Source organism: Piliocolobus tephrosceles, chromosome X, assembly GCF_002776525.5.
Source record: "Piliocolobus tephrosceles isolate RC106 chromosome X, ASM277652v3, whole genome shotgun sequence".
NCBI lineage: Eukaryota > Metazoa > Chordata > Mammalia > Primates > Cercopithecidae > Piliocolobus > Piliocolobus tephrosceles.
In genome coordinates, this window is record NC_045455.1 from 94071300 (window position 1) to 94098544 (window position 27245).

Below are 27245 nucleotides of genomic sequence, written 5' to 3' on the forward strand. Positions count from 1 at the left end.
CCTTGCTGTTTATACTTAATTTAAATGTGTGGTTGATCCTTATTAGCATGTAAATTCATTTAGAGTGGCTTCATTGTTTCCAAGTGCTGCATTTTGTTGTATGTCTTTGTCATCATTTTATCCATTTGTGTTAAGAGATATTTGGATTGTTTAAATGTTTTGATTTTACCATGAATATCCTTCTATGTTTTGTTTTTATTTATTTATTTTTTTGCGATGGAGTCTTACTCTGTTGCCTAGGCTGGAGTGCAGTGGTGCGATCTCAGCTCTCTGCAATCTCTTCCTTCCGGGTTCAAGCAATTCTCCTGCCTCAGCCTCCCAAGTAGCTGGGATTACAGGTGCCCGCCACCACACTCGGCTAATTTTTGTGTTTTTAGTAGAAATGGGGTTTCACCATGTTGGCCAGGCTGGTCTCTAACTCCTAACCTCATGATCCACCCTCCTCAGCCTCCCAAAGTGCTGAGATTACAGGTGTGAGCCACTGTGCCTGGTCTGTTCTTTAAAATATGAGATAATGTATCTGTTGAATGGATGCCTAAACGTGGAATTGCTTGGTCAAAGAAATATTTTTTTAGTTGCCCTCTATAGAGACTGTACCAATTAACAGAATGGGAGTCTTGCTACATGGGATATTGTTAAGACTTGGTGGGCCTTTGTTAATATAAGAGAAGAGTGGTGGCCTTTCAGAATTTAAGTAGTATTTTTGTAGATACATATTTAAGAGTGATTTTTTGTGTGTGTGAACTATGTTTATTTTTTGTCCTTTATTCCATTTGATTGTTGGTTTATCTCATTGATTGTAGGAGCTCTTTGCTTTCATTTTATTACGAGATGACAAAATTTTTCTTTTCATAGGTTACCATTGTTTTTGGTGTTTTTTCCCCCCATATAGTGTCTTGTCTTTTCTAAAAAAAAACAGTAAAATATAGTAACATAAAATTGACTTTTTTTTTTTTTTTTTTTTACCATTTTTAAGGGTCCACATTTTTGTGACATTAAGTACCTTCACAATTTCTTGTAAAAATCAGCATTATCCAGAATGTTTTCATCATCCCAAATAGAAACCATATTCATTAGCATTCCTTGTCTCCCCTCCCTCAAGCCCCTGGTAACTTCTGTTCTACGTTTTGTATTGAACTACCTCATGAATGGAATCACAATATTTGTCCTTTTGTGTCTGGCCTGCTTCACTTAACATGTTTTCAGAGTTCATCTATGTTGTAGTATGTATCAGAATTTTCTTCATTTGTTAAAGCTGTATAATATTCCCCTGTATATGTTTATCAACATTTTATTTATCCATTCAATTTTTGTTGGACACTTAGGTTGTTTTTACCCTTTGACCGTTGTGAAAATGCTTCCGTGACCATTGTTGTACAAGTATCTATTTGAGTCATTGCTTTCAGTTATTTTGGGTTTATATCTCAGTGAAATTGATGGGTCATAGATTAATATCCACATGTAAGTTTGGGGAACCATTAAACTGTTTTCCGTACCATTTTACGTTTTTACCAGCAGTACGCAAGCATTCCAATTTCTGAAGGTCTTCATCAGCACTTCTTTTCTTTTCTCTTTTTAAAAAACTTTTTCCTCCATTTAAAAAATTTATGGCCGGGCGCGGTGGCTCAAGCCTGTAATCCCAGCACTTTGGGAGGCCGAGACGGGCGGATCACGAGGTCAGGAGATCGAGACCATCCTGGCTAACACGGTGAAACCCCGTCTCTACTAAAAATACAAAAAAAAACCAGCCGGGCGAGGTGGCGGGCGCCTGTAGTCCCAGCTACTTGAGAGGCTGAGGCAGGAGAATGGCATAAACCCGGGAGGCAGAGCTTGCAGTGAGCTGAGATCCGGCCACAGCACTCCAGCCCGGGCAACAGAGGGAGACTCCGTCTCAAAAAAAAAAAAAAAAAAAAAAAAAATTATGTATGTATGTATGTATATATGTAGAGCTGGAGTCTTGCTATATTGCCCAGGCTGGTCTTGAACTCCTGGCCGCAATTGATTCTTTCACCTTGGCCTTCCAAAGCATTGGGATTACAGGTGTGAGCCACCACGTCTGACCTCCTTTTTTAGAAAAATAGCAATCCTATGCTGGGCACGGTAGCTTATGCCTGTAATCCCAGCGCTTTGGGAGGCCAAGGTGGGCGGATCACGAGGTCAAGAGATCGAGACCATCCTGTCCAACGTGGTGAAACCCTGTCTCTACTAAAAATACAAAAATCAACAGGCGTGGTGGCACGCGCCTGTAGTCCCAGCTACTTGGCAGGCTGAGGCAGGAGAATCACTTGAACCCGGCACACAGAGGTTGCAGTGAACCAGGATTGTGCCACTGCACTCTTAGCCTGGCGACAGAGCGAGACTCCACCTCAAAAAAAAAAGAAAAATAGCAATCCTATTGCGTGTGAAATGGTACTTTATTTTTTATTTTAAATTGTTAAAAAAAAAAAAACATAAAATTACTGTTTTCACCACTTTTAAGTGTTCAGCTCAATATTGTTAGGTATATTCATGCTGTCACATAGGAGATCTCTAGACCTTTTTTATTTTGTAAAACCAGAACTCTACCCCAGTTATCTCTTCCTCCAGCCCCTGGTAACCGCCATTTTTCTTTCTGTTTATGAAATTTGACTACTTTAGATACTTCATATAGGTGAAATCCTGCAGTATTTGTCTTTTTGTGACTTGCTGTTTTCAGGTAGCGTGATGTCCTCATGGTTCTGTGTTACAGCGTGTGTCAGAATCTTCTTCCCTTTAGATGTCTGTTGTATGTCTACGTCTTTTAGGTCTAAGTAGTTTATGGTGTTGTTTAAGCCCCTTCCGTTTCCTTACTGATCTTCTGTTCGGTGGTTCTATCCATTTTTGAAAGGGTATAATGAAGTCTCCAGCTATTATCATAGAGTTTTGTGTCTCTCTCTCTCCTTTTAATTCTGGTAATTTTTGCTTTAATGTATTTTGGGGCTTAGTTGTTAGGTATCTATGTTTAGAACTGCTGTATCTTCTTGCTAGAATGAACCTTTCATCAATATATAATGTTCTTTGTCTCTTATAACCTTTTTTGATTTAAATTTAATTTCTGATTAGTATAGCCACTCCAGTTCTCGTTTGGTTAATATTTGCATGTATTAGGTTTTCTATCCTAGCAGAAAATAGTACTCAACTGTTCTGTATCTTTGTATCTGAAGTGAATCTTTTTCTTTAAATTGAGATACGATCTCGCTTTGTTGCCCAGGTTGGTCTCAAACTCCTAGGCTTAGGTGATCCTCCTGCTTTGGGCTCCCAAAGTGTTGGGATTACAGGCGTAAGCCGTGTTGCCTGGCCCTAAAGTGAATCTTTTGTAGACAGCATATAGATGGATAGTGTTTTTAAAAATTCAGTCTGCCAGTGTATCTTTTATTATAATTTAAAACATTTATATCTAAGGTAAGTCTTCATAAGGATTTAGCTCTGCCATTTTGCTGTTTTCTACGTCTTACATTTTTTCCTTTCCATTTTTTTTGAGACAGTGTCTCGCTTTGTTGCCCAGGTGAAGTGCAGTGGTGCAATCTCGGCTCACTGCAAACTTCGCCTGGTTCACGCCATTCTCCTGCCCCAGCCTCCCGAGTAGCTGGGACTACAGATGCCCGCCACCACGCCTGGCTAATTTTTTTGTAGTTTTAGTAGAGACGGGGTTTCACTGTGTTAGTCAGGATGGTCTTGATTCCTGACCTCGTGATCCACTCTCCTCGGCCTCCCAAAGTGCTGAGATTACAGGCATGAGCCACTGTGCCCAGCCAACCGTTTCTATTTCTTTTATTATTGCTTTTTATATTAAATTTTTCTCTAGTGTACCATTTCATTTCCTCCTTTTCTATGTATTTTAAAAGTTTTTTTTTTTTTTTGAGAAGGAGTCTCGCTTTGTTGCCCAGGCTGGAGTGCAGAGTGTAGTGGTGCCATCTCGGCTCACTGCAAGCTCTGCCTCCTGGGTTCACACCATTCTCCTGCCTCAGCCTCCCGAGTAGCTTGGGACTACAGGCATGCACCACCACGCCCGGCTAATATTTTTGTACTTTTAGTAGAGATGGGGTTTCACCATGTTAGGCAGGATGGTCTCAAACTCCTGACCTTGTGATCCTCCCGCCTTGGCCTCCCAAAGTTCTGGGATTACAGGTGTAAGCCACTGTGCCCAGCCTATAAGTATTTTTTTTTTTTTTTTGAGACCGAGTCTCGTTCTATCACCCAGGCTGGAGTACAGTGGCCGGATGTCAGCTCACTGCAAGCTCCGCCTAGCGGGTTCCCGCCATTCTCCTGCCTCACCCTCCCCAGTAGCTGGGACTAGAAGTGCCGCCACCTCGCCCAGCTAGTGTTTTGTGTTTTTCGTAGAGATGGGGTTTCACTGTGTTAGCCAGGATGGTCTCGATCTCCTGACCTCGTGATCCGCCCGTCTCGGCCTCCCAAAGTGCTGAGATTACAGGTGTAAGCCACTGTGCCCGGCATATAAGTATTTTTAAATGGTTACCTTGGGGATTAAAATAGCCATCTTAAATTTATAATAACGTATTGCAAATAATTTGGTTTCAGAAGTATACAAACACTCTGCTGTACTTCTCTGTCCTCTTCCTTTGTATTATTGTTGTCATAGATTACATCTGTATATATTGTGTGCTTAGTAATATAAATTTAAAATTACTGTTTTTTGGGATTTTTTGTTTTGGAGACGAAGTTTCGTTCTTGTTGCCCAGGCTGGAATGCAATGGTGCAATCTTGGCTCACCGCATACTCCACCTCCTCGGTTCAAGTGATTTTCCTGCCTCAGCCTCTGGAGTAGCTGAGATTACAGGCATGTACCACCACGCCTAGCTAATTTTGTATTTTTAGTAGTGATGGGGTTTCTCCATGTTGGTCAGGCTGTTCTCAACCTCCCGGCCTCAGTTGATCTGCCTGCCTTGGTGTCCTAAAGTGCTGGGATTATAGGCGTGAGCCACCGTGCCCAGCCTAAAATTACTGTTTTATGCCTTTATCTTTTACATCATATGAAAAAATTAATTATAAACCTAAAGTACATTACCACTGACTTTTCTGTTATCTCATTAGTTACCTTCACTCATATTCTTTATTTCTTCTTACCATGTTGAGTTACTGTTCAGTGTTTTACCATTTTTGCTGGAAGAACTCTCTTTAGCATTTCATGTCGGGCAGGTCTGCAGGAAATGAGCTTCTTTCTGCTTTTGCTTATTTGGAAATATCTTAGGTTCTCCTTATTTTTGGAGGGATTTTTTGCTGCATATAGAATTCTTGGCTGACAGATCCCCCCCCCCCCCCCCCCCCGCTTTCTGTTAGCACTTTAAATGTCTTCCCACTGACTTCTGGCTTCTAATGGTTTCTGATGAAAAATATGCTAGTAATCTAAATGATCTAATGAGGATCCCTTGAACCAGATGAGTCTCTTCTCTCTTGCTGCTTTCAGAATTTCTGCTCTTTTTGAGGTCCACAATGTGTCTTGACATGGATATCTTTGAGCTTATCCTGCTTTTGGATTTTGTTGAGCTTCTTGGATATGTGTATTTATCATCATCATAGTTGGGCCGTTTTCAGCCATTGTTTTTTCAAATGGTTCGTTAACTTTGGAAATCTGATTCTCCCAGTCTTTATAGATGGCAGATTTTTTACTTGTTGAGGGATAGAGCTGTTCACGTGACTTTTTCTGCACTTTTTTTTTTTTTTTTTGCACAGTTTATGTTTCTTGTTTGTAGGCACTGGAGTTTCTGTTCCATTTTCTCTCTGGGGAGGTAGTGACCTGACAAAAATTTCTTTAAATGTCTACATAGAAAAGAGAAAAGGGTCATGTCTCAGTAAATCTGTGATAGATGCTGCAGGGAAAGCTGCTTCTGCCCAGAAGGCTGAAACCAAGGAAGTGTCTGCTCCAGACCAGCCCAAACACACACTCCTAAACTGTCAGCCCTGTGTATAGCCAGCTGTGCCAAGAACACAGCATGCTATTCCCAAAGCTGAGTTGGGGTGGGGAATGAGGGATAGTGGCTGGTTTGTCCTGTTCACTTAGGAATGATCACCAGCCTCCCCCTCCGTTGCTCCTGCGTTGGTTTTAGGTATACAGTCAGGTTCTAGAGATCCAAAGTAGTTGGTTCCAATCATTTTTTCCCACTCAGTGGTTGCTTGGGTGGAAGTACCCATACCTAGAACTTCTTGCCACACCATTTCACCTGAAGTCTCTGTCTTCATCTGTGTTTTTTCTTTTTTAAAAATTTGTTACTTCATCTATTTTTTATGTCAGATTTACAGGGATCTTGTATCTTTAAAATTATAAAAATAAATGTTTGGTTTTCTTGTAATTTATTTTTACATTAAATTTTTATTAAATTTTAAAATTTAAGACTTTATCTTGCATTAATGTTTGTGTATGATGAGAGGTAGGTGGGTCCCCAGATTTTTATTTTTATATTGGAATTTCTTTTGGTGTGAGACAAGAATTCAAAGTAATATTTCTCAGTTGCTTCCAGTTGTTTTATACTACTTTTCTGAAAAATTTATATCCCCTTTGAAATTTCATTGTATACTAAATTTCTTGATATATTGGGTCTATTTCAGACTCTTTCGTCTGTTTGGTCTGTTTTTTCTTATTCTCTACCTCACTGTTTTATTTATTGTAGCTTCATAATATGCTAGTGTCTTCTGTTACTCATCTCTTTTTAGAATTTTCCTGTTCTTGGCTGGGTGCCATGGCTCATGCTTATAATCCCAGCACTTTGGGATGCCAAGGCAGGCAGATCACTTGAGGTCAGGAGTTGGAGACTAGCCTGGCCAACGTGGTAAAACCCCATCTCTACTAAAAATACAAAAAGTTAGCTGGGCATGGTGGCGGGCACCTGTAATCCCAGCTACTTGGGAGGCTGAGGAACAAGAATCACTTGAACTCAGGAGGTGATGGTTGCAGGGACTTGAGAATGTGCTACTGCTGGGCGACAGAGCGAGACTCTGTCTAAAAAAAAAAAGAATTTTCCTGTCTTTGTTTGTTAATATTTCCATATAAATTTGAGAATCAGTTTGTCTAATTAAAAATTCTGTTAGTATTTTTATTGGGATCAAAGTAAGTTTGCAGATAATTTAGGGAAAATTGATATCTTTATGTTACTGAGTCTTGCTTTGGAATTAGGTTTGCTTTTGTTGGTGTTAGTGCCTTGATGAACTCATGGATTTAAGCATATCTGAGGCCGGGCATGGTGGCTCATGCCTGTATTCCCAATACTTTGAGAGGCTGCGGCGGGAAGATCAGTTAGGGCCAGGAGTTCAAGACTAGCCTGAGCAACATAGGGAGACCTCATCTCTACAAGAAATAAAACAATTAGCTAGGCATGGTGGCACATGCCTGGAGCTCTAGCTTCCCAGGAGGCTGAGGTGGGAGAATCACTTGAGTCCAGAAGTTAAGGTTGCAGTGAGCTGTGATCATGCCATTGCACTCTAGCCTGGGTTGCCAGTGAGACCCTGCCTCTAAAAAACAGAAAAAAACCTCCCAAAAACCACATATTTTATGTGTTTTAATTAACTGCAATGATTTTTATTCATGTTTAAATTTTCCTGTCTTTGGCCAGTTGGAGCCTATTCATGTTGGCTCTGGAGTCCTTTTAACTCCTCCATTAGTCTTCAGTAGCTTTCTTGCTATCTACTATAAGCAAGTGTTTGGGCTAATCTTACACATTTCCTGCCTCTGACCTGCAATATACCATTTCTCCAAGGAGCCCTGGTTTCGGTAGGTGGGAAATGGTATTTTCATCTATTGGATTTTAAGTTTCTGCAGTCATATTTTTAACATGGAGAAGTACCTTTTTCCTCCTGTAGGTACGAATTTTTTCCTAGCATTCTGTTCATATTTTATGGGTATGTTTTCTTATCTCTCTGAATATATTATTTTCTTAGGATGTTTTTTCCCCTTAGATAGTTACCATTTCTGCCAACTTGAGTTTTTCATCCCATTTGTTTTCATCATGAAGATAACCTTTCATATCTGTACTCATCTGTCAGGTAGTCCTTGGTTGTCTGTTCATGGTTAAGAATGCAGGTCTAAAAGCTGTGTGGACACTCAGAGCTGTTGGGGGTCACAGTACACTGTTGATAATCACACTTCATCAAGGGATGATCTGGGTGGATGTTTGTTGGGAAGTCTCCATTCGTGGGTATCTTTTTATGAAATCATGTTTCCAGAAAGAGCCTTCCGGTTTCCTGAATAGGGAGATGTGTGACTTGCAGTTTTAGGTGGAGGTTAGGTCTCAGCACCAGTACTGAGTTGAGTATGTATCAGTTTATTTTATATCTCAGGTTCAGCTGAAATAAGGGGCTTGCCCCTGAACTGTGCCTGATGTCTTCCTGTCCAAAGTCGATCTTGTACTTTCTCCACAGATTAAGCTTGTGGATTTATTTGGATGGGAAAGGAAATGTAGGTTTCTAATTGCTTTTCAATAGTTTTCACTGAGTTGTCTATTAGCTGTCTTTTTTTTTTTTTTTTTTTTGGAGACAGAGTCTCACTCTGTCACCCAGACTGGAGTGCAGTGTCCTGATCTTGGCTCACTGCCACCTCTGCCTCCCAGATTCAGGTGATTCTTATACCTCAGCCTCCTGAGTAGCTGAGATTACAGGCATGCGCCACAATGCCTGGCTAATTCTTGTATTTTTAGTAGAGATGGGGTTTCACCATATTGGCCAGGCTGGTCTCCAGCTCCTGACCTAAAGTGATCTGCTTTCCTCAGCCTCCCAAACATTAGCTGCCCTAAGTACATCATCCCCTTTGGGAAAGAGATGCTGCTATTAGGTTGGTGCAAAAGTAATTGCAGTTTTTGTCATTACTTTCAGTGGTTCCTGAACCTGTTGAGTATTCTATTTTGAACTGTTGCCTCATTCCTCTGGAAATTGTTATGTTGATGAAGATACTTCCTACCTTGACAAGTGAATGTTAACTGCAGTTTCATTTGTAATTTGTTCATTTCAAAACTTTGCTTCCTGTGGGTTCAGTGTTACCAGGCCTGCTAAGTCAGTTACAACTAATCTATGCTTAGATATCTGCCTTCCCTCTTCCAAAATTTTAGTGCACTTGAATTCTCTCTTATCTCCCCTTCCTTGTAGATTTGTCCTTTTTTCTAAAAAAAACCCTTATTGTAGGTTTAGTTGACCTTTGGATGGGAGCAAAATTTTATGGCCATTCAGTTGACTGATTTCTACATATTAATTTGTTATGTAGATACAATTATTTTACTATATAAACTCACTGTCTATAATAGTTTTTCAGGTAAATCTTTTGGGTCTTTGGGGTAAAGAATTGTATAATTTGTATATAATATTTTCCCCACTTTCACTTTTTTTTTTTTTTTTTTTTGAGACGGAGTCTCATTCCGTCACCCAGGTTGGAGTGCAGTGGCACAGTCTCGGCTCACTGCAACCTTTGCCTCCCAGGTTCAAGCAATTCTCCTGCCTCAGCCTCCCGAGTAGCTGGGATTACAGATGTGCGCCACCATGCCCGGCTAATTTTTGTATTTTTAGTAGAGATGGGGTTTTGCCATGTTGGCCAGGCTGGTCTCAAACTCCTGACCTCAGATGATCCGCCTACCTCGACCTCCCAAAGTGCTGGGATTACAGGCATGAGCCACTGTGCCCGGCCTCACATTTGTATATTTCTTCATTTCTTTTTTGTGTAATCGCATTGGCTGTTACTTCTGGAACAGTGCTATATGGTAATAGTAGAAGAATGTTCTTATTCTTGACTTTACTGATAATGCTTTTAATAATTCTTCCTATAATTCCTTCTTCCTATTTTATTAGGAATTTTCATTCTTTTTTTTTTTTTTCTTTTTTGAGACAGAGTCTCACTGTCTTGCCCAGGCTAGTGTGCAGTGGTGCAATCTTGGCTCACTGCAGCCTCAACCTCCTGGGCTCCAGTGATCCGCCTCAGTCCCATAAGTAGCTGGGACCACAGGCTTGCATCACTATGCCCATCTAATTTTCCTATTTTTTGTAGAGTTGGGATTTCTCCCTGTTGCCCAGGCTGGTCTCCAACTGCGGGCTCAAGAGATCTGCCTGCCATGGCCTCCTAAAGTGCTGGGATTACAGGCGTGAGTCACTGTGCCTGGCCAGGAATTTTTATTCTTAACATTTTAAATCTGTCACATTAACTCAGAACTATTATAAGTGCCATGAATACATACTGACTTATAATACTCTTTGCTGTAAAAAAAGTTCACCTGAGCTTTCTTTGTAATTCTTTAACGATACTTAGAAAGCGTTTAGGTAGGCTTGTAAGGGAGATGATGATGAATATTTTTGTTGAAGCACTTTGAAGAGCTTTCTTTGTGATTTTGTTTTTTGAAGGTTCATCAGCCTTTTTCAGCAAGTACTAATATTGATACAAATATGTGAACATTTATATTTTAACTGTCACATTTTCATTGTTTTTTCATGACAACATCAATTGTTCTGTTAATTAATTCTCACTGAATCAAAATAAAGACCAAATAGAACTGAAAGCATATATGATTTATAATATGGAGTATCACAAGGCAGCTTAAAAATTAATTGGAAACTTACTGAAATTCCGAGGTACAAGCATCAGTTGTCTGGTAATTGTTTAGGAGTTAGGTAAGTATTTAGGAGTGTGCTAAGTGGTTTTCACATCCAGTTATATCTTTGAATTAGAAGAAAAGCCATGTGAACCGTTTTTATACCATTTACTGTGGTAAAGTGGAAATTCAGATAAGTTATTTGTTTAGTATTAAATAGCTAGTTAGAATTGACTGGAGGTAGAAGAGTGGTGGCTACGTGGAGTAGATTTTACTTTGATAATGGAGAAGTGATCAACTTCTAATTGGATTGTCTAAAGGACTAAGTAGATGTTTTCTGGTTGAAACATTATTTCTGTGATATATAGAAGTGACTAATATTATTTACAGTCTGTGATTTTATCTTTTATTTTTTTAATTTTTTTATTTTTATTTTTTATTTTTTATTTTTTTATTTTTTTTTGAGACGGAGTCTGGCTCTGTCGTCCAGGCTGGAGTGCGGTGGCCGGATCTCAGCTCACTGCAAGCTCCGCCTCCCAGGTTTACGCCATTCTCCTGCCTCCGCCTCCCAAGTAGCTGGGACTACAGACGCCCGCCTCTTCGCCCGGCTAGTTTTTTGTATTCTTTAGTAGAGGGGTTTCACCGTATTAGCCAGGATGGTCTCGATCTCCTGACCTTGTGATCCGCCCGTCTCGGCCTCCCAAAGTGCTGGGATTACAGGCTTGAGCCACCGCGCCCGGCCAGAGTCTGTGATTTTAAAATAGCTGTCATAGTTGAATGGTTATTCTGTTTTGAGAAGTAGATTGCTGCAGGGATCTAACTGTGGTAAAGAAACTTTCTTCTAAGGAGACTGAATTGACACATAGCAGCCACCAGAGGGAACTGTGAAATCAGTTCTAGCTTTTCTGCCCCGGAAGTGGTTTTCTTTTAAGTATGCCAAAACAAAGGAGCCAAATAACTTATATATTAAAAGCCTGCACATTTTATAATATCTGTAGATTTGGGCTGAGCTGTTACCTCATTTTTGTGAAAATCATTATGTTGATCAGGTACTTCCCTTATGACAAGTGAATGTTGACTACAAGTTCAGCTTCATTGTGTTTTTTGTTGTTGTTGTTGAGACAGGGTTTCACTCTGTTGTGTAGGCTGGAGCGTAATGGCATCATCTCTGCCTAACAGCAACCTCTGCTTCCCTGGCTCAAGCGATCCTGCCACCTCAGCCCCCGAAGTAGCTGGGACTACAGATGTGCACCACCATGCCCAACTAATTTTTTTTTTTTTGAGACAGAGTCTTGCTGTTTCCCAGGCAAGTGAGATCTCGGCTCACTGCAAGCTCTGCCTCCCGGGTTCATGCCATTCTTCTGCCTCAGCCTCCCGAGTAGCTGGGACTACAGACACCCACCACCATGACCAGCTAATTTTTTTTTTGTATTTTTAGTAGAGACGGAGTTTCACCGTGTTAGCCAGGATGGTCTCAATCTCCTGACCTCGTGATCTGCCCACCTCGGCCTCCCAAAGTGCTGGGATTACAGGCGTGAGCCACTGCGCCCGGCCAGTTTTTGTATTTTTCGTAGAGTCAGGATTTCACTCAGTTACCAGGGCTGGTCTCTGACTCCTAGACACAAGTGATCTGCCTGCCTCTGCCTCCTAAAGTACTGGGATTACATGTGTGAGCTACCGTGCCCAGCCCCATTTTTTAAAAAATCCCATTGTAGATTGGTACTTTGGGTTTGCTGTTTCTTTTGAATCTTGTGTATTTTGAATATTGATTTGGTTGTTTTATTGAATGGTTATGTTTTTTTTTAAAATAAGAGCTGTGGCCGGGCATAGTGACGCCTGTAATCCCAGCTATTCAGGAGTCTGAGGCAGAAAATTGCTTGAACCCAGGAGGCAGAGGTTGCAGTGAGACGAGATCATGCCACTGCACTCCAGCCTGGGTGACAGAGCGAGACTTGGTCTCAAAAAGAAAAAAAAAAAAAAATTTAGCCAGGAGTGGTGGCACGTGCCTGTAGTCCCAGCTACTCGGGAGGCTGAGGCACAAGAATTACTTGAACCCGGGAGGCTGAGGTTGCAGTGAACCAAGATTGTGTCACTGCACTCCAGTCTGGGCAACAGAGCGAGACTTTGTCTCAAAAATAAATAAATAAATAAATAAATAATAAATAAATAAATAAAAAAGCCGGGTGTAATGGCATGCGCCTGTGATCCCAGTTACTCAGGAGGTTGAGGCAGGCAGGTTGCTTGAGCTTGGGAGTTCAGCTGAGACCAGTCCAGTGCAACATGGGGAAACCCTGTCTCTGCAAAAAAAAAATACAAAAAAATTAGCCTGGCGTGTGGCATGTGCCTGAGGTCCCAGTTACTCAGGAGTCTGAGACAGGAGGATCCCTTGATTCCAGGAGTTGGAGGTTGCAGTGAGCCTAGATCGCACCACTGCACTCCGGCCTAGGCAATAGAGCCAGACTCTTGTCTCCAAAAAAAAAAAAAAAGAAAGAAAGAAAAAGAGAATGGATAATTCTGTTTAAAAGCTTAACCCAGCACACAACTATAGTCCTAGCTACACAGACAGGAGAATCACTTGAGCCCAGGAGTCCAGCATGGGCACCATAGAAAGATCGCCATCTCAGAAAAAACAAAAACAAAAAAAGAGAGGGGTGATTCTTTACTTTACCCAAAGACCTATAAATTACTACTCCCTATCCTAAGATATTATTTCAAAAATTAAAATATAAACGTCATTACTCTTAAGACAGTTCCTTAATAAGGAGAGCTTCTTTATAGCAAAAATAAGATACACTAAGGAGAAAGTTTCACATAAGTCCTTTAGTTACTTTTAAATACATTTGAAAAACAATTTTTTAAACATTTCCATTACAGAAAGTTTTAAAAATTGCAATATACTGAATAACATTTTCCTTCAAAATTATCATAACTAATTCAATTAAAAATTTTTAAATGCAAGTACTGTCATCAGTAATAGCTAAACTTTTTTTTAATGGTTATTGTGGACCAAATATTCATGTCAAACACTATAGCAGCCCCTTAAAGTAGAATCATTATTCTATCAATTGTATAAATTAAAAAAATATCCTCAGCGGGGCACGGTGGCTCACACCTGTAATCCCAGCACTTTGGGAGGCCGAGGCGGGTGGATCACTTGAGGTCAGGAGTTTGAGACCAATCTGGCCAACATGGTGAAACCCCATCTCTACTAAAAATACAAAAAAATTAGCCGGGCATGGTGGCTCATGCTTGTAATCCCAGCTACTTGGGAGGCTGAGGCAGGAAAATTGCTTGAACCTGGGAGGCGGAGGTTGCAGTGAGCTGTGATCGTGCCACTGTACTCCAGCCTCCATCCTGGGCAACAGAGCAAGGCTCCGTCTCAAAAAAAAAAAAAAAAAATCCTCAACAGTTAAGTAAGCTGCTTAAAACCACAGCAAGAAAATGGTAGAGGTCAGGATTTAAATATTCACAGCTATTAAGCAAAATGAAATTAAATATTAAACAATAATATAAATAAGTAATGCAGCTCTTATTTTTTTTTCTTGAGACAGAGTCTCGCACCATCACCCAGGCTAGAGTGCAGTGGTGCCATCTCAGCTCACTACAGACTCCAACTCCCAGGTTCAAGCAATTCTCCTGCCTCAGCCTCCCAAGTAGCTGGGATTAAAGGTGCCCACCACCATGCCTGGCTAATTTTTTTGTTTTTAGTAGAGATGGGGTTTCACTATTTTGGCCTGGCTGGTCTCAAACTCCTGACCTCGTGATCCGCCCACCTGGGCCTCCCAGAGGGCTGGGATTACAGGCGTGAGCCACTGCACCCAGCCCCCTAGCTAATTTTTTGTATACATATATATATGTTTGTAAGGAGAGATGGGGTTTTGTCATGTTGGCCAGGCTGGTCTCGAACTCCTGAGCTCAATCTGCCTGCCTCAGCCTCCCAAAGTGCTAGGGTTACAGATGTGAGCCACCGTGCCCAGCCTAATTTTTGTATTTTAGTAGAGACGGGGTTTCACTCTGTTGCTCAGGCTGGGCTTGAACTCCAGAGCTCAAACAATCCTCTCGCCTCAGCCTCCCAAAGTGTTGGGATTTCAGGCGTGAGCCACCGCACCCAGCCCATTTTCTTTCAAGTAGTTATAAATGTATCTTTTGCCATTTTCCAATCACAGCGTGTCTTTTATGTGACAGCAGATAGACATACGGCTCTTTCTCTGAGACCAGTGGAGACTGGTTTTGAAATCGAGCTCTGTGTACATAGTGTTTGAATCCTATACTGTCTTGGGACCTTGGGCAGTTTTAATTAATTTGTGAGCTGCTGTTTTATTGTAGAAAAAAATTCTGTTTTTTAACTCAAAGGGATTGTCACAGTTATGTGAGAATAAAATAAGACCTTGGTATTCTGTAAAATATCGTATGTTTTTGAAAATATTTCATTTCCTTATTTTGTTGAGTGGTGGAAAAGTGCCCGTCTGACACTAGAACTTGGTTTAGTGAGGACACTTAATCGTCAGAGAATAATACAGTACATATAAACTAAAGGGCTAGAGTGTATACTTTGATAATTAAATAATGCTGTTACTTAAAAATAACTTTGATAGTTAAAGTGAACATAATTGGCTTTGGGTTCTGTTCTTGCCACAGATATTTGGGATATTTGTCTACTCTGTGCTCAAGCATTGTGTTAGGTCTTAGAGATTCAGTGAAAAGACAAGTTATGCTGGGCGTGGTGGCTCACGCCTGTAATCCCAACACTTTGGGAGGCCAAGGCGGGAGGATCACGAGGTCAAGAGATTGAGACCATCCTGGCCAACATGGTGAAACCCCGTCGCTACAAAAAATACAAAAAATTATCTGGACGTGGTGTTGCATGCCTGGGGTCCCAGCTACTCTGGAGGCTGAGGCAGGAGAAGCGCTTGAACCCAGGAGATGGAGGTTGCGGTGAGCTGAGATCGATCGCGCCACTGCATTCCAGCCTGGGTGACAGAGCCTCCATCTCAAAAAAAAAAAAAAAAAAAAGAAAAGACAAATTATTTAAATGTTTCAATGTTTCCTTAAAAAGTTAGTGTACCCTTATTTGATGTCTGTGAAAAGTGCTTATTCTGCATCTCTTTTTGTATCTGGAGATTGCATCTTTGACTAGAGTTTTGCCAACTGTATATCATCTTCTGCTACTGACTCCTTTTCCTTCCTTTATTCAGTCAGGTGCTTAGCTGCATGAAACTCTAGATTAAAGCAGAGTCCAAAGTGCATATGGTTGACCACTCACCCTCCCTTCCCTAAACTTCTGCCCTTCCTAGCAAACTACTTCTATCAGCATGATGTGATCCTCTCGAGAGTTTTTTTTTTCCCCCATGAATTTTTGTATAAATATATATACTTCAAGGAAAATATCGTATATATAGGTTTTTGGGATATGCATAACATCACAGTAGTAATTTTCTTTGTGTTCTATAACTTTTTTAAATTTTTGTGGGTACATTAATTGTAAGTGTTTTTGTGGGTACATTGTAGGTATATTTATGAGTTACATGAGATTGTTTTTGTTTTTGTTTTGTTTTGTTTTTGAGACAGAGTCTTACCCCATCTATCACCCAGGCTGGAGTGCAGTGGTACAGTCTTAGCTCCCTGCAACCTCCACCTCCCAGGTTCAAGCGATTTTCATGCCTCATCCTCCTGAGTAGCTGAAATTACAGGTGCATGCTACCATGCCCAGCTAATCTTTGTATTTTTAGTAGAGATGGGGTTTCACCATGTTGGCCAGACTGGTCTCTAAGTCCAGACCTCAAGTGATCCGCCTGCCTCAGCCTCTGCCTGCTACATGAGATGTTTTGATACAGGCATGCATTGTGTGATAATCACATGGAGAATGGAGTATCCCTTCAACTGTCCTTTGTGTTGCAAATAATCCAGTTATACTCTTAGTTATTTTAAAATGCACAATTAGATTATTATTGACTATGGTCACCCTGTTGTGCTGTCAAATAATAGGTCTTATTCTATTTTTTTGTGCTCATTAACCTCCCACCTCACCACTACCCTTCTGAGCCTTTGCTAAGCATCCTTCTACTCTATCTCCTTGAGTGTTCTGTAACTTTTTAAAGTCATCAGTATACCTTGTAGATTTTTTTCACCCTTTTTTCAGCCACTGTCATCTCTCACTTGGACCATTTCAATGGCCATCTAGTTTGTTTCTTGGCTTCCAGTTTTTCTCTCTTGTTCCCACATAGCAGCCGCAGTGATCTATTTAAAACCTGAGATTGTATCACCTCTTTGCTGAAAACATGGCAGTGTTTCCTGTTCCAGTAAAATCCAAACTTTCATGTTTAGTTAGAATTAATGCTTTCTAAGCTTAGGCAGGGCTGTTTACCTGTTTTGATTACTGATTTTTCCCTTGTGCCTTGAAAGTATCTTGTGCATACTAGGTGCTCTGTAAATCTGTTAAATGTAATTAATGTATTAGCTAGTTGGGCTTGATGTGTTCTTCTCTGCCTGTTCATCTCGTTTTATCCTCCTCTTTGCTCCTGCTTTGATCTGCCACATTGGCTTTATTTTGCAGCTTGGATTGGCCAACTTCATTCCCTCTAGGCTTTGCAGAAGCTGTTTTCTTTGCCTGGAATATCCTGTCGCCAGTTTTCTCACAGCTGAATCTTTCTTATCATTTCATATTTCGGTTTAAATGTCACTTGCTTAAAGAGATGTTCTCTGATCACCAAACTAGTTATCTCTTCACTTTCTGTTACTCTGTTTAAAAATTTTTAAATTTAGTTTTTAAAAAAAGTGAGAAATCACGTGATCCAAAATTAAGAAAATGCTACAAGATGTACAGTGAAAAATGCCTCTACCACTGTCATCTGTAAATCAAAGCAATACATATTAGTCTCTTTTTTATCCTTTCAGAGGCTCTTTAAATGAAATGTTTTTAAACCAGTCTTTAAGAACTATATAGCCAGTATCTCCTCATCTTTTCAGATAATACACTATGAAAATTAGGCCAAACCACTGTATATAAGCCACTTCAACTTCCTATTCATCCTGTCTACCAATTAATCTGTAGTCTGTACTTACCCTTCAGTTTTTCCTTTTCTAGTTGGTTCCCCTTGCATTTCGCCCCCCAAGTTTGATCTGTGAGATCAAAGTGGTTCTTGTACAGAATTAGTGACACTGCCACCTGATGATCTATCTCATCTCCATTTGCTCAGTAACTTTGTTCTAGAAATTTTTTCTCTCTCTCTCTGTGTGTGTGTGTGTGTGCGTGTGTGTGTATGTGTGTGTGTGTGTGTGTGTGTATGTGTGTGTGTGTGTGTGTGTGTGTGTGTGTGTGTGTTCTTTTGAGACAGGGTTTGGTCTGTTGCCCAGGCTGGAATATAGTGGCACAATCATAGCTCACTGCAACCTCGAACTCCTGGGCTCAAGTGATCCTCCTGCCTCAGCCTCCTAAGTAGCCAGGACTACAGATGTGCACCACCATGACTGGCTGATTTTTAAATTCTAGTATTTAGTAGATTTGAGGTCTTGTTATATTGCTCAGGCTAGTCTCGAATTCCTGGGCTCAAGCACTCCTCCCACCTCAGCCTCCCAAAATGCTAGGATTACAGGTATGAGCCGTTGTGTCTGGCCTGAGGTTATCTTCTAAACTCTGCTATTTTCTTTGGCTTCAGCACAGCATGGCATATAGGAAGTGCTTAGAAAATATTAGTTGAATATAGCACAATGATGAGTTTTGAACTCTTGAGTTTTGGAGACCTGGGTATTCAACCTAGCTGTGTGACTTGGGCGAGAGAGTTAGCATCTGTAAGCCAGAATTTTCTTTTTCTTTTTCTTTTTTTTTTTCCCATTTTGAGACAGGGTCTCACTCTGTAGCCCAGGCTGGAGCGCAGTGGCGCAATCATGGCTGGCTTCAGCCTCAAACTCGCGGCCTCAGATGATTCTCCTCTTCAGCCTCCTGAGTGGTTGGGACTACAGGCACGTGCCACCATGCCCGGCTAAGTTTTCATTTTTTGTAGAGATGGGGTTTCGTCATGTTGCGCAGGCTGGTCTCAAACTCCTGGGCTCAGGCGATCTGCCCACCTCAGCTCCCAATGGTCACACTGCCTTCTCTTTCACCTGTAGTCTCCCTCTGCATGTCTTTTATAAGGGTACTTGTGATTGCATTTGTGACCCAGGTAATCCCATATAATCTCTTGAAAATCCTTAACGTTAATCGTATCTGCAAAGTCCCTTTTTCCATGTAAGACAACATTTATAGGTTCCAGGGATGGGGACCTGATACCTTTGGTGACCTTTATGCAGCCTGCTATTGGGATATAAAGCACACAGCATAGTACCTGGCAAAAAAAGAATTTATGCTTTCTGGATAGGGTCAAGAAAGATTAAAATTTTCAGAAAGATTTAATTGTACAATTAATGGGAGCCAGAGAATATGAGAAAAGTGGGTTAAAAAAAGATAAGATGGCCAGGCACAATGGCCCATGCCTGTAATCCCAGCACTTTGGGAGGCTGAGGCCAAGGTCAGGGGATCTCTTGAGCCTAGGAATTTTGAGACCAGCCTGGGTAACATAATGAGACTTCATCTGTACCAAAAAACATTAAAAAAATTAGCAAGGTGTGGTGGCGATGGCCTGTAGTCCCAGCTAGTTGGAGGTGGGAGGATCGCCTTAACCTGGGATGTCAAGGCTGTAGAGAGCCATGATCACAACACTGCACTCCAGCCTGGGTGACAGAATGAGACCCTGTCCTTCCCCACCCCCCAAAAAAGATGAGGTAAGGGAAAGGATTATAGCATGTGACTTTGTATGATACAGTGAATAAATGGGATAAGTGTATAATGAAGTGATTATTTTTTGTCAAATTTTGATTTTTTTTTTTTTTCCTGTTCAGATGTATGGGAGGATTTATCCGTATTTTTAGTGTTAAAGTTTATGGAGTAAATAATGTACCCCTGAAAGGAGGTGGTGGTGGTGGTGGTAGGAATATGTTGCATATGATTACCATGAATATATTGCATATGATCCATTATCCAATAAAAATTGGATAATTGCCTTCCTTGTTATCCTGCAAAAGTTAACATGTGAACTATATGAAATGATTAATGAATGAGATCACAGAATGGATATCACATAATTTCCTGAATGTTAGATAAGAATCACTTCATTTAGAATAAAAATAAAATAAAAGTACCCTTTAAATCAGTGGTTTCAGTTAGCGTAATATAAAAAGTCATACTGACATTTTAATTCTTATTTCTATCTTCCTAACAGGCTCTTTGGCATGGACACAAGTTCAGTGGGAGGATTAGAATTGACTGATCAGACTCCTGTCTTATTAGGGAGTACGGCCATGGCAACCAGTCTCACGAATGTGGGAAACTCATTTAGTGGTCCAGCTAATCCTTTAGTGTCTAGATCTAATAAGTTTCAGAACTCGTCAGTGGAAGATGATGATGATGTTGTTTTTATCGAACCTGTACAACCTCCCCCACCTTCTGTACCAGTGGTAGCTGATCAAAGAACCATATCATTTACATCATCAAAAAATGAAGAACTACAAGGAAATGATTCCAAAATTACTCCTTCCTCAAAAGAGTTGGCATCTCAGAAGGGAAGTGTAAGTGAGACAATTGTCATTGATGATGAAGAGGACATGGAAACAAATCAAGGGCAAGAGAAAAATTCCTCCAATTTTATTGAACGAAGACCTCCTGAGACTAAAAACAGAACCAATGATGTGGATTTCTCCACTTCCAGTTTTTCAAGAAGTAAGGTAAATGCAGGAATGGGTAATAGTGGTATCACCACAGAACCAGACTCTGAAATTCAGATTGCTAATGTTACAACTTTAGAAACAGGTGTAAGCTCTGTGAATGATGGCCAATTAGAAAATACTGACGGGCGAGATATGAACTTAATGATTACACATGTAACATCACTGCAGAATACCAACTTGGGAGATGTCTCTAACGGACTGCAGTCAAGTAATTTTGGTGTTAATATACAAACGTACACCCCATCTTTAACTTCACAGACCAAGACTGGAGTAGGACCTTTTAATCCTGGTAGAATGAATGTGGCAGGAGACGTATTTCAGAATGGAGAATCTGCAACTCATCATAATCCTGGTAAGCAGTAAGAGAAACTCTACTTCATGTAAATAAATTTAAACCTTTGACTGCTGCTTTTTTCATTGTAGTAACTGTTATTACTTTGTTTAGTTTCATATGTGAAATATGTTAATTATATTGAATTTTATCTTGTTTGGAATTTTAATAAGAACTGTGAAACCATGTATAGTACTTTTCTGTGGATTACTAGAAAGTTAAAGTAATTTTATATTTGAAGGATTTAAGAAAAAATACTCTTTACATTCATCACCAAAGTCTGATAATTTGGCCAGGCACGGTGGCTCATGCCTGTAATCCCAGTACTTTGGGAGGCCAAGGTGGGTGGATTGTTTGAGCCCAGCAGTTGGAGACCAGTCTAGGCAACATAGCGAGGCGCCATCTCTAAATTTAAAAAGCAAAACAAAAGAATGAAGTGTGATAATTTAATATCTTGTTTGTCATGTTTTACTTTTTGCTAATAGAATTTTTGCTAGTGTTTTAATATATAAATTAGAGAATCAATAGATTAATATAATAGTACAGTTAAAGAACAGTGTAATATAGTACAGTAGTTGCATTTAGATTTTTTTTTTGAGACAGAGTCTTGCTCTGTCAACCAGGCTGGAGTGCAGTGGCGCGATCTTGGCTCACTGTAATCTCCGCCTCCTGTGTTCAAGCCATTCTCCTGCCTCAGCTGCCCAAGTAGCTGGGATTACAGGCGTCCACCACCACACATGGCTGATTTTTGTATTTTGTATGGGGTTTTACCATGTTGGCCAGACCAGGCTGATTTCAAACTCCTGACCTCAGGTGATCTGCCTACCTCAGCCTCCTAAAGTGCTGGGATTACAGGCGTGAGCCACTGCACCCAGCCGCATTTAGATTTATTTCTACTTTCCCTGTGCTTATTTAATTTAATTAATTAGTTAATTTTTTGGGACAAGGTCTCTCTCTGTTGCCCAGAGTGGAGTACAGTGGCGCAACCTTGACCTCTTGAGCTCAGGTGATCCTCCCACCACAGCCTCCAGAGTAGCTGGGACCACAGACATGAGCCACCATGCCTGGCTAATTAAAAAAAAAAAATTATTTGTAGAGACGGAGTCTCACTATGTTGCCCAGGCTGGTCTTATACTCCTGGCTCAAACAATCCTTCTGCCTTGGCCTCTTAAAGTGCTGGGATTCTAGGTATGAGCCACCATGCCCAGCCATTTTATTTTTTATTAAGAGTTGGCTAAGATTTTCTTTTATTTTTCTCACGTTTGAAGAAAGCCAAACATATCATCCTTTTTTTCCTTTTCTAAAACTAAAGTTATGATTGACATGCAAAAGTCTGTATGTATTTAATGTATACAACTCAATGATGCCGTGTTTATTTTTGACCATGTATCTTTAGCTTTTAGTTAGCGTTTTACTACTTAAAAATTTTAAAAATTATTTTTATTTTTCAAGGGCATAAATAAGCAATACTTTTTTTTCTTATTTATTTATTTATTGACAGAGTCTTGCTCTATCACGCAGGCTGGAATGCAGTGGTGCAGTCTCAACTGACTGCACCTCCGCCTCGCTAGTATCTGGAATTGTATATGTGTGCCACCACACCCAGCTAATTTTTGTATTTTTAGTAGAGACGGGGTTTCACCATGTTGGCCAGGTTGGTGTCAAACTCCTGGCCTCAAGTGATCCCATCTGCCTCAGCCTCTCAAAGTTCTGGGATTACAGGTGTGAGCCACTGCACCTAGCCCCCCACCTTTTTTTTTTTTTTTTTTTTTTTTGAAGGTTGATAGATTTCTTGACGATTTGAAATTGTTTTCTGTGAGCAGCCTTGTTCTGTGAATACTTTAAAATATGGAAGTGATAAGAACTCTGTGCCAGCCTGGGCAACATGGTGAAAAAATACAAACTACCGAAAATATGAAAAGTTAGCTAGGCATGGTGGTGCACACCTGTGGTCCCAGCTACTTGGGAGGCTGAGGTGGGAGGATCCCTTGAGCCCCATAGGCAGAGGTTGCAGTGAACCAAGATTGCACCACTGTACTCCAGCCTGGGTGACAAAGTAAGACCCCGTCTCAAAAACAAAACGAACTCTTGACTTTTTCATGACATGGCTGTGGATGTCTCTCTTTAACCTCTCCCCTAATTCCTCTATGTGTGTGTATCTATCTGCTTTTCTCTCTCACATACCTCTCTCTGTGTCTGACCCATTCTGTCCTCATTTTAGGCCTTATCCTAGGGATTGTGGAGAATAACATGAAGTAATTAAAATCTAGGCAGTGTAGAATGCTCTATGAATTGCTAGTTATTTTTCTTATTTGTAGAGTAATGTCTGATTATTGAAGACTGCTTGGAAAATCTATGATTAAAAACAAGAGCTGGTGCCAAGCATGGTGGCTCATGCCTGTCATTCCAGCACTTTGGGAGACCAAGGCAGGAGGATCGCTTGAACTCAGGCGTTTCAGACCAGCCTGTGGGCAACAGAGCAAGACCTTGTCTCTACTAAAGATCAAAAAAATTGCCGGGGCTAGTTGCGGTGGCTCAAGCCTGTAATCCCAGCATTTTGGGAGGCCAAGGTGGATGGATCATCTGAGGTCAGGAGTTCGAGACCAGCCTGGCCAACATGGCCAAACCCCATCTCGACTAAAATACAAAAATTAGTCGGGCATGGTGGTGCATGCCAGCTGCTCGGGAGGCTGAGGCACGATAATTTGTTGAACCTCGGAGGTGGAGGTTGTGCCACTGCACTCCAGCCTGGGCAACAGAGTAAAACTCTGTCTCAAAATAAAAACCAAAACCAAACCAAAACAAAAAACCCCCCAAAAAACTAGCCAGGCATGGTGGTGTACACCTGTAGCCTCAGCTACTTGGGAGGCTGAAGCTGGAAGGTTGTTTTAAGTCGGGGAGATCAAGGCTGCAGTGAGCTATGATTGTGCTGCTACACTCTAGCCTGGCAGCAGAGTGAGACGTTGTCTGAAAAAAATAGAAAGCTGAGCATGATGGTGTGGGATGTGGAGCTGTTGAGATGGGAGGATCCCTTGAGGCCGGGAGTTGGAGACTGTAGTGCTCTGTGCTGGTGCCTGTCAATAGCCAGCACACTCCAACCTGCACAACACAGTGAGCCCCAGTCATAGTCCTCCTGAGTAGAGATGGCCACTGTCAATGCTTGGGGTGGTTGTCTTTTAGTCTTTTTTGTCTTTTGTCTTTTGTTAACCTAGTGGAAATGCAGATCTGTGTAGTTTTGTTTGTTTTTTCCTCCACTGGCTAATTAAAAAAAAAAAATCAACTATACCATTAACTATAGAAGTTTTAATGGCTGCGCAGTGGGTATTGATGTAACATTCCCATATTTGGCTTTTAGACTGTTCCCCGTATTTTGCTGTTGTAGCTCTATGATGAAATATTTCTTCACATTCTTATTTCCTTAGAGTATATTCCTACAAGTGAAGCTACTGGGCTAAATGATAAGATTACTCCCATGCCCCTAACGATTTTTGGTTTAAAAATACGTACCTGGTATATAGTGGTGTTAGAATAAATATGTTCTTTTTTACTCAGTTTTGAAATTTCTTATTACTTCTAAAACCCCTTATAGGTAGGTAGAAGTGTGTGTGTGTGTGTACGTGGGTGTATGTGTGAGTTTGTATGAGCATTTTTAACTTACAGAAATATCTTGTCATAATGCTTTTTAGAAAGCTCTTAGCAATTTATACTGCCATGAACTGTATGTTAGTCTTTCATTATAACCTCGCTGCTTAAATAGTGCTCAAATGAGTTTTAAAATAGCTATTTTTTCTTTCTTATATGTAAAAATATGAAGAAAATAACATTAAGTCTTACCACTGAGAATCAATTAATTAATGGTACATATAATTCTAACCTGAGATCATAGCATAGGTACAGTTTTGCAACCATTCCTGCCACTCCTTTTAATACCTAGCAGTAGATCTTGAAATTTTGTTCATGTCAATATATGCATGTGAAATTTGTCTATTTTGTATTTAGCTCGGTTTCAGTTTTTCCTACTTAGATAATTATTTTTTAAGAATATTCTTTCGTGTACATCTTGGGATACTTATTTCTTTAGGAATATTGCTGGATCAAAGAGACCATATCATAAGAATTGTGTTCTTGTCTACTCAAACTCTGTTAACTAGTCATCAGAAAAACTGTACAGAAATATGAATTGGGTCTTGCATTTATATGCTGATTTTATTTGTAGTAGAGAATAATGGATGAAGAGCTATAAAATCTTGGCTATTTATATTGGTTCTTGGACTAATTGTTAATTGGGAAAATTTATCAGCTATCCTTTCATGAAATCCCTTGTATGAAATTGAAGGTTTAGACAAAATGATTAGGCCTTTTCTATTCCTCAAAATTTTTTTTGATGTTGGAGGAAATAAAAATGTAAAACTAGGGCAAATGTAAATTGAAAATAAAAGAGCACCATTTATTTCAGTGTCAAGGCAATAGATGCCCTTAAGTTTTGATAGGCTCCTTTAGCTATGTATTCAAGTGACAAGCCTAGAAAGTAGAACACCCTGAGGAGCCTGTGTTTGTGTGGGCAAGAACTGCTTCTTTTAGATCTGTTCAAGCATAAGTGTTGGTTGGAGGCCGTTTTTCCTTTCATAAGATGGAATTACCAGTTCTTCTAGTGATTTTCTTTCTCGTCGATAAGATTTTTACCCATTTATTAAAACTGGTCAGTTACTGTGATGATAGCTAAATAACAGAATTCCAGAATGCACTCTTTATTCTAATAAGTTTGGTGTGTTTTTGTTTTTGGTTTTCAAACTGAGGGGTATTAATACAGTCAGGTAAAATCTGAATAGCCCCTTGAAACCATTAGGTTGATGGAATGGGTCAGAACCAAAAAATCATCGTTTTTAAAGTTTTGGTAGGAAAGAAGTTTTCCCAAGCTCTGGTTATATTTTGTACTGCAAGGAAAGTAATTTTTTTCCTGTGTAAGGGCAGCTTTTATGTATGGAAGTTCAAAATACAGGAGAAACTAGAAAGGAAAAAGAAATTTATGAGAGACCAAAGTAGTAGAAATTGGAAGTGGTAACCTGAAATGTTTCAAAATGAAGATAGGTTATGGTATTGATAGCGCCATGAGAGGCCTGCAGAACAGGAACTAGTGCAGCAAACTGGAGACTTCCTACTAAGCACTAAAGAAGCTTAGCACGAGAGAGAAAAGGTGTCCTCTACCATTAATAGTTACCACACCTCAGTACTGTGCTGTGCTGAACCTGTGCAGCGGTAGAGGAATTTGCCATTGGATTAGTCAGTACAGGCATACCTCATTTTATAGTGCTTTGTTTATTGCACTTCATAGATAATTGCATTTTACACAAATTGAAGCTTTGTGGCAACATTGAGCGTAGTAAGGCTTTTGGCGCCACACTTCCAACATCGTGTGGTCACTTTGTGTGTCTGTTTCACATTTCGGTAATTCTCACAATACTTCAGACCTTTTCATTGTTGTATCTGTTATGGTGATCTGTGATCAGTGATCTTTGATGCTACTGTTGTCATTGTTTTGGATACCACAAACCATACCCATAGGAGAGTGAACCTGTTTGATAAATGTTGTGTATGTTCTGACTCTCCCTCTCCTTGGACCTCCCTATTCCTTGAGACACAGCAATATTTAAATTAGGTCAATTAATAACCCTATAATGGTTGCTAAGTGTTCAAGTGAAAGAAAGAACCTCACATCTCTTGCTTTAAATCAAAAGTTAGAACTGATTAGGCTTAGTGAGGAATGCATGTTGAAAAGCCTAGAAAGGCTGAGAGCTAGGCCTCTTGCACCAAACAGCCAAATTGTGAATGCAAAGGAAAAGTTCTTGAAGGAAATTAAAAATGCTACTCCAGTGAACACAGGAATGATAAGAAAGTGAAACAGCCTTTTTTTTTTTTTTTGAGACAGGATCTCACTGTCTCACCCAGTCTGGAGTGCAGTAGCTCAAACTTGGCTCACTGCAGCCTCTGCCTCACAGGCTCAAGAGATCCTCCCACCTCAGCCTCACAAGTAGCTAGGACCGTAAGAATGTGCTACCATGCCTGGTTAATTTTTTAAAAATATTTTTTTGTGGAGACAGGGTTTCACTACGTTGCCCAGGCTGAACTGCTCAAGTAACCCACCTGCCTCAGACCCCGAAAGTGCTGGGATTACAAGTGTCAGCCACTGTGCCCGGCCACAAAACAGCCTTATTGCTGATGTGGAGAAAGTTTAAGGGGTCTGGATAGAAGATCAAACCAACTACAAGATTCCCTTAAGCCAAAGCCTAATCCAGAGTTAGGCCCTAACTCTTTTTTGGTTTTATGAGAACTGAGAGAGATAAGGAAATAGAAGAAAAGTTTGAAGCTAGTAAAGGTTGGTTCATGAGGTTTAAGGAAATAAGCCATCTCCATAACATAAATGTGCAAGGTGAAGCTGCAAATGCTGACGTAGAAGTTGCAGCAAGTTCTCCAGAAGATCTAAGATAATTGATAAAGGTGGCAACATGAAACAACGGACAAAACAGCTGGCTGGCTCTCTTGTTAATATAGTTAATATAGTTAGTGACTGTAAGGTGAAGCCAGTGCTCATTTACTATTCTGAAAATCGTAGGGTCCTTAAG

At 40.3% G+C, this 27245-nt stretch overlaps 1 protein-coding gene across 8 annotated transcripts in view; it reads left to right on the forward strand.

The window, feature by feature from the left end:
- Positions 1–27245, forward strand: part of ZMYM2 (zinc finger MYM-type containing 2) — a 128938-nt gene that overhangs the window by 17768 nt on the left and 83925 nt on the right. For 6 of the 8 annotated variants that reach the window (XR_002726044.2, XM_023190605.1, XM_023190602.1 and 3 more), the window contains one exon: positions 19790–20646. Coding sequence is in view for 7 of the 8 variants with exons in the window: in XM_023190605.1 (XP_023046373.1) it covers positions 19800–20646 (847 nt within the window). In the remaining variant the exon portion in view is untranslated. The remainder of the gene's footprint in view (positions 1–19789; positions 20647–27245) is intronic. The other 2 variants (XM_023190607.1, XM_023190608.1) reach the window with 1 other exon arrangement.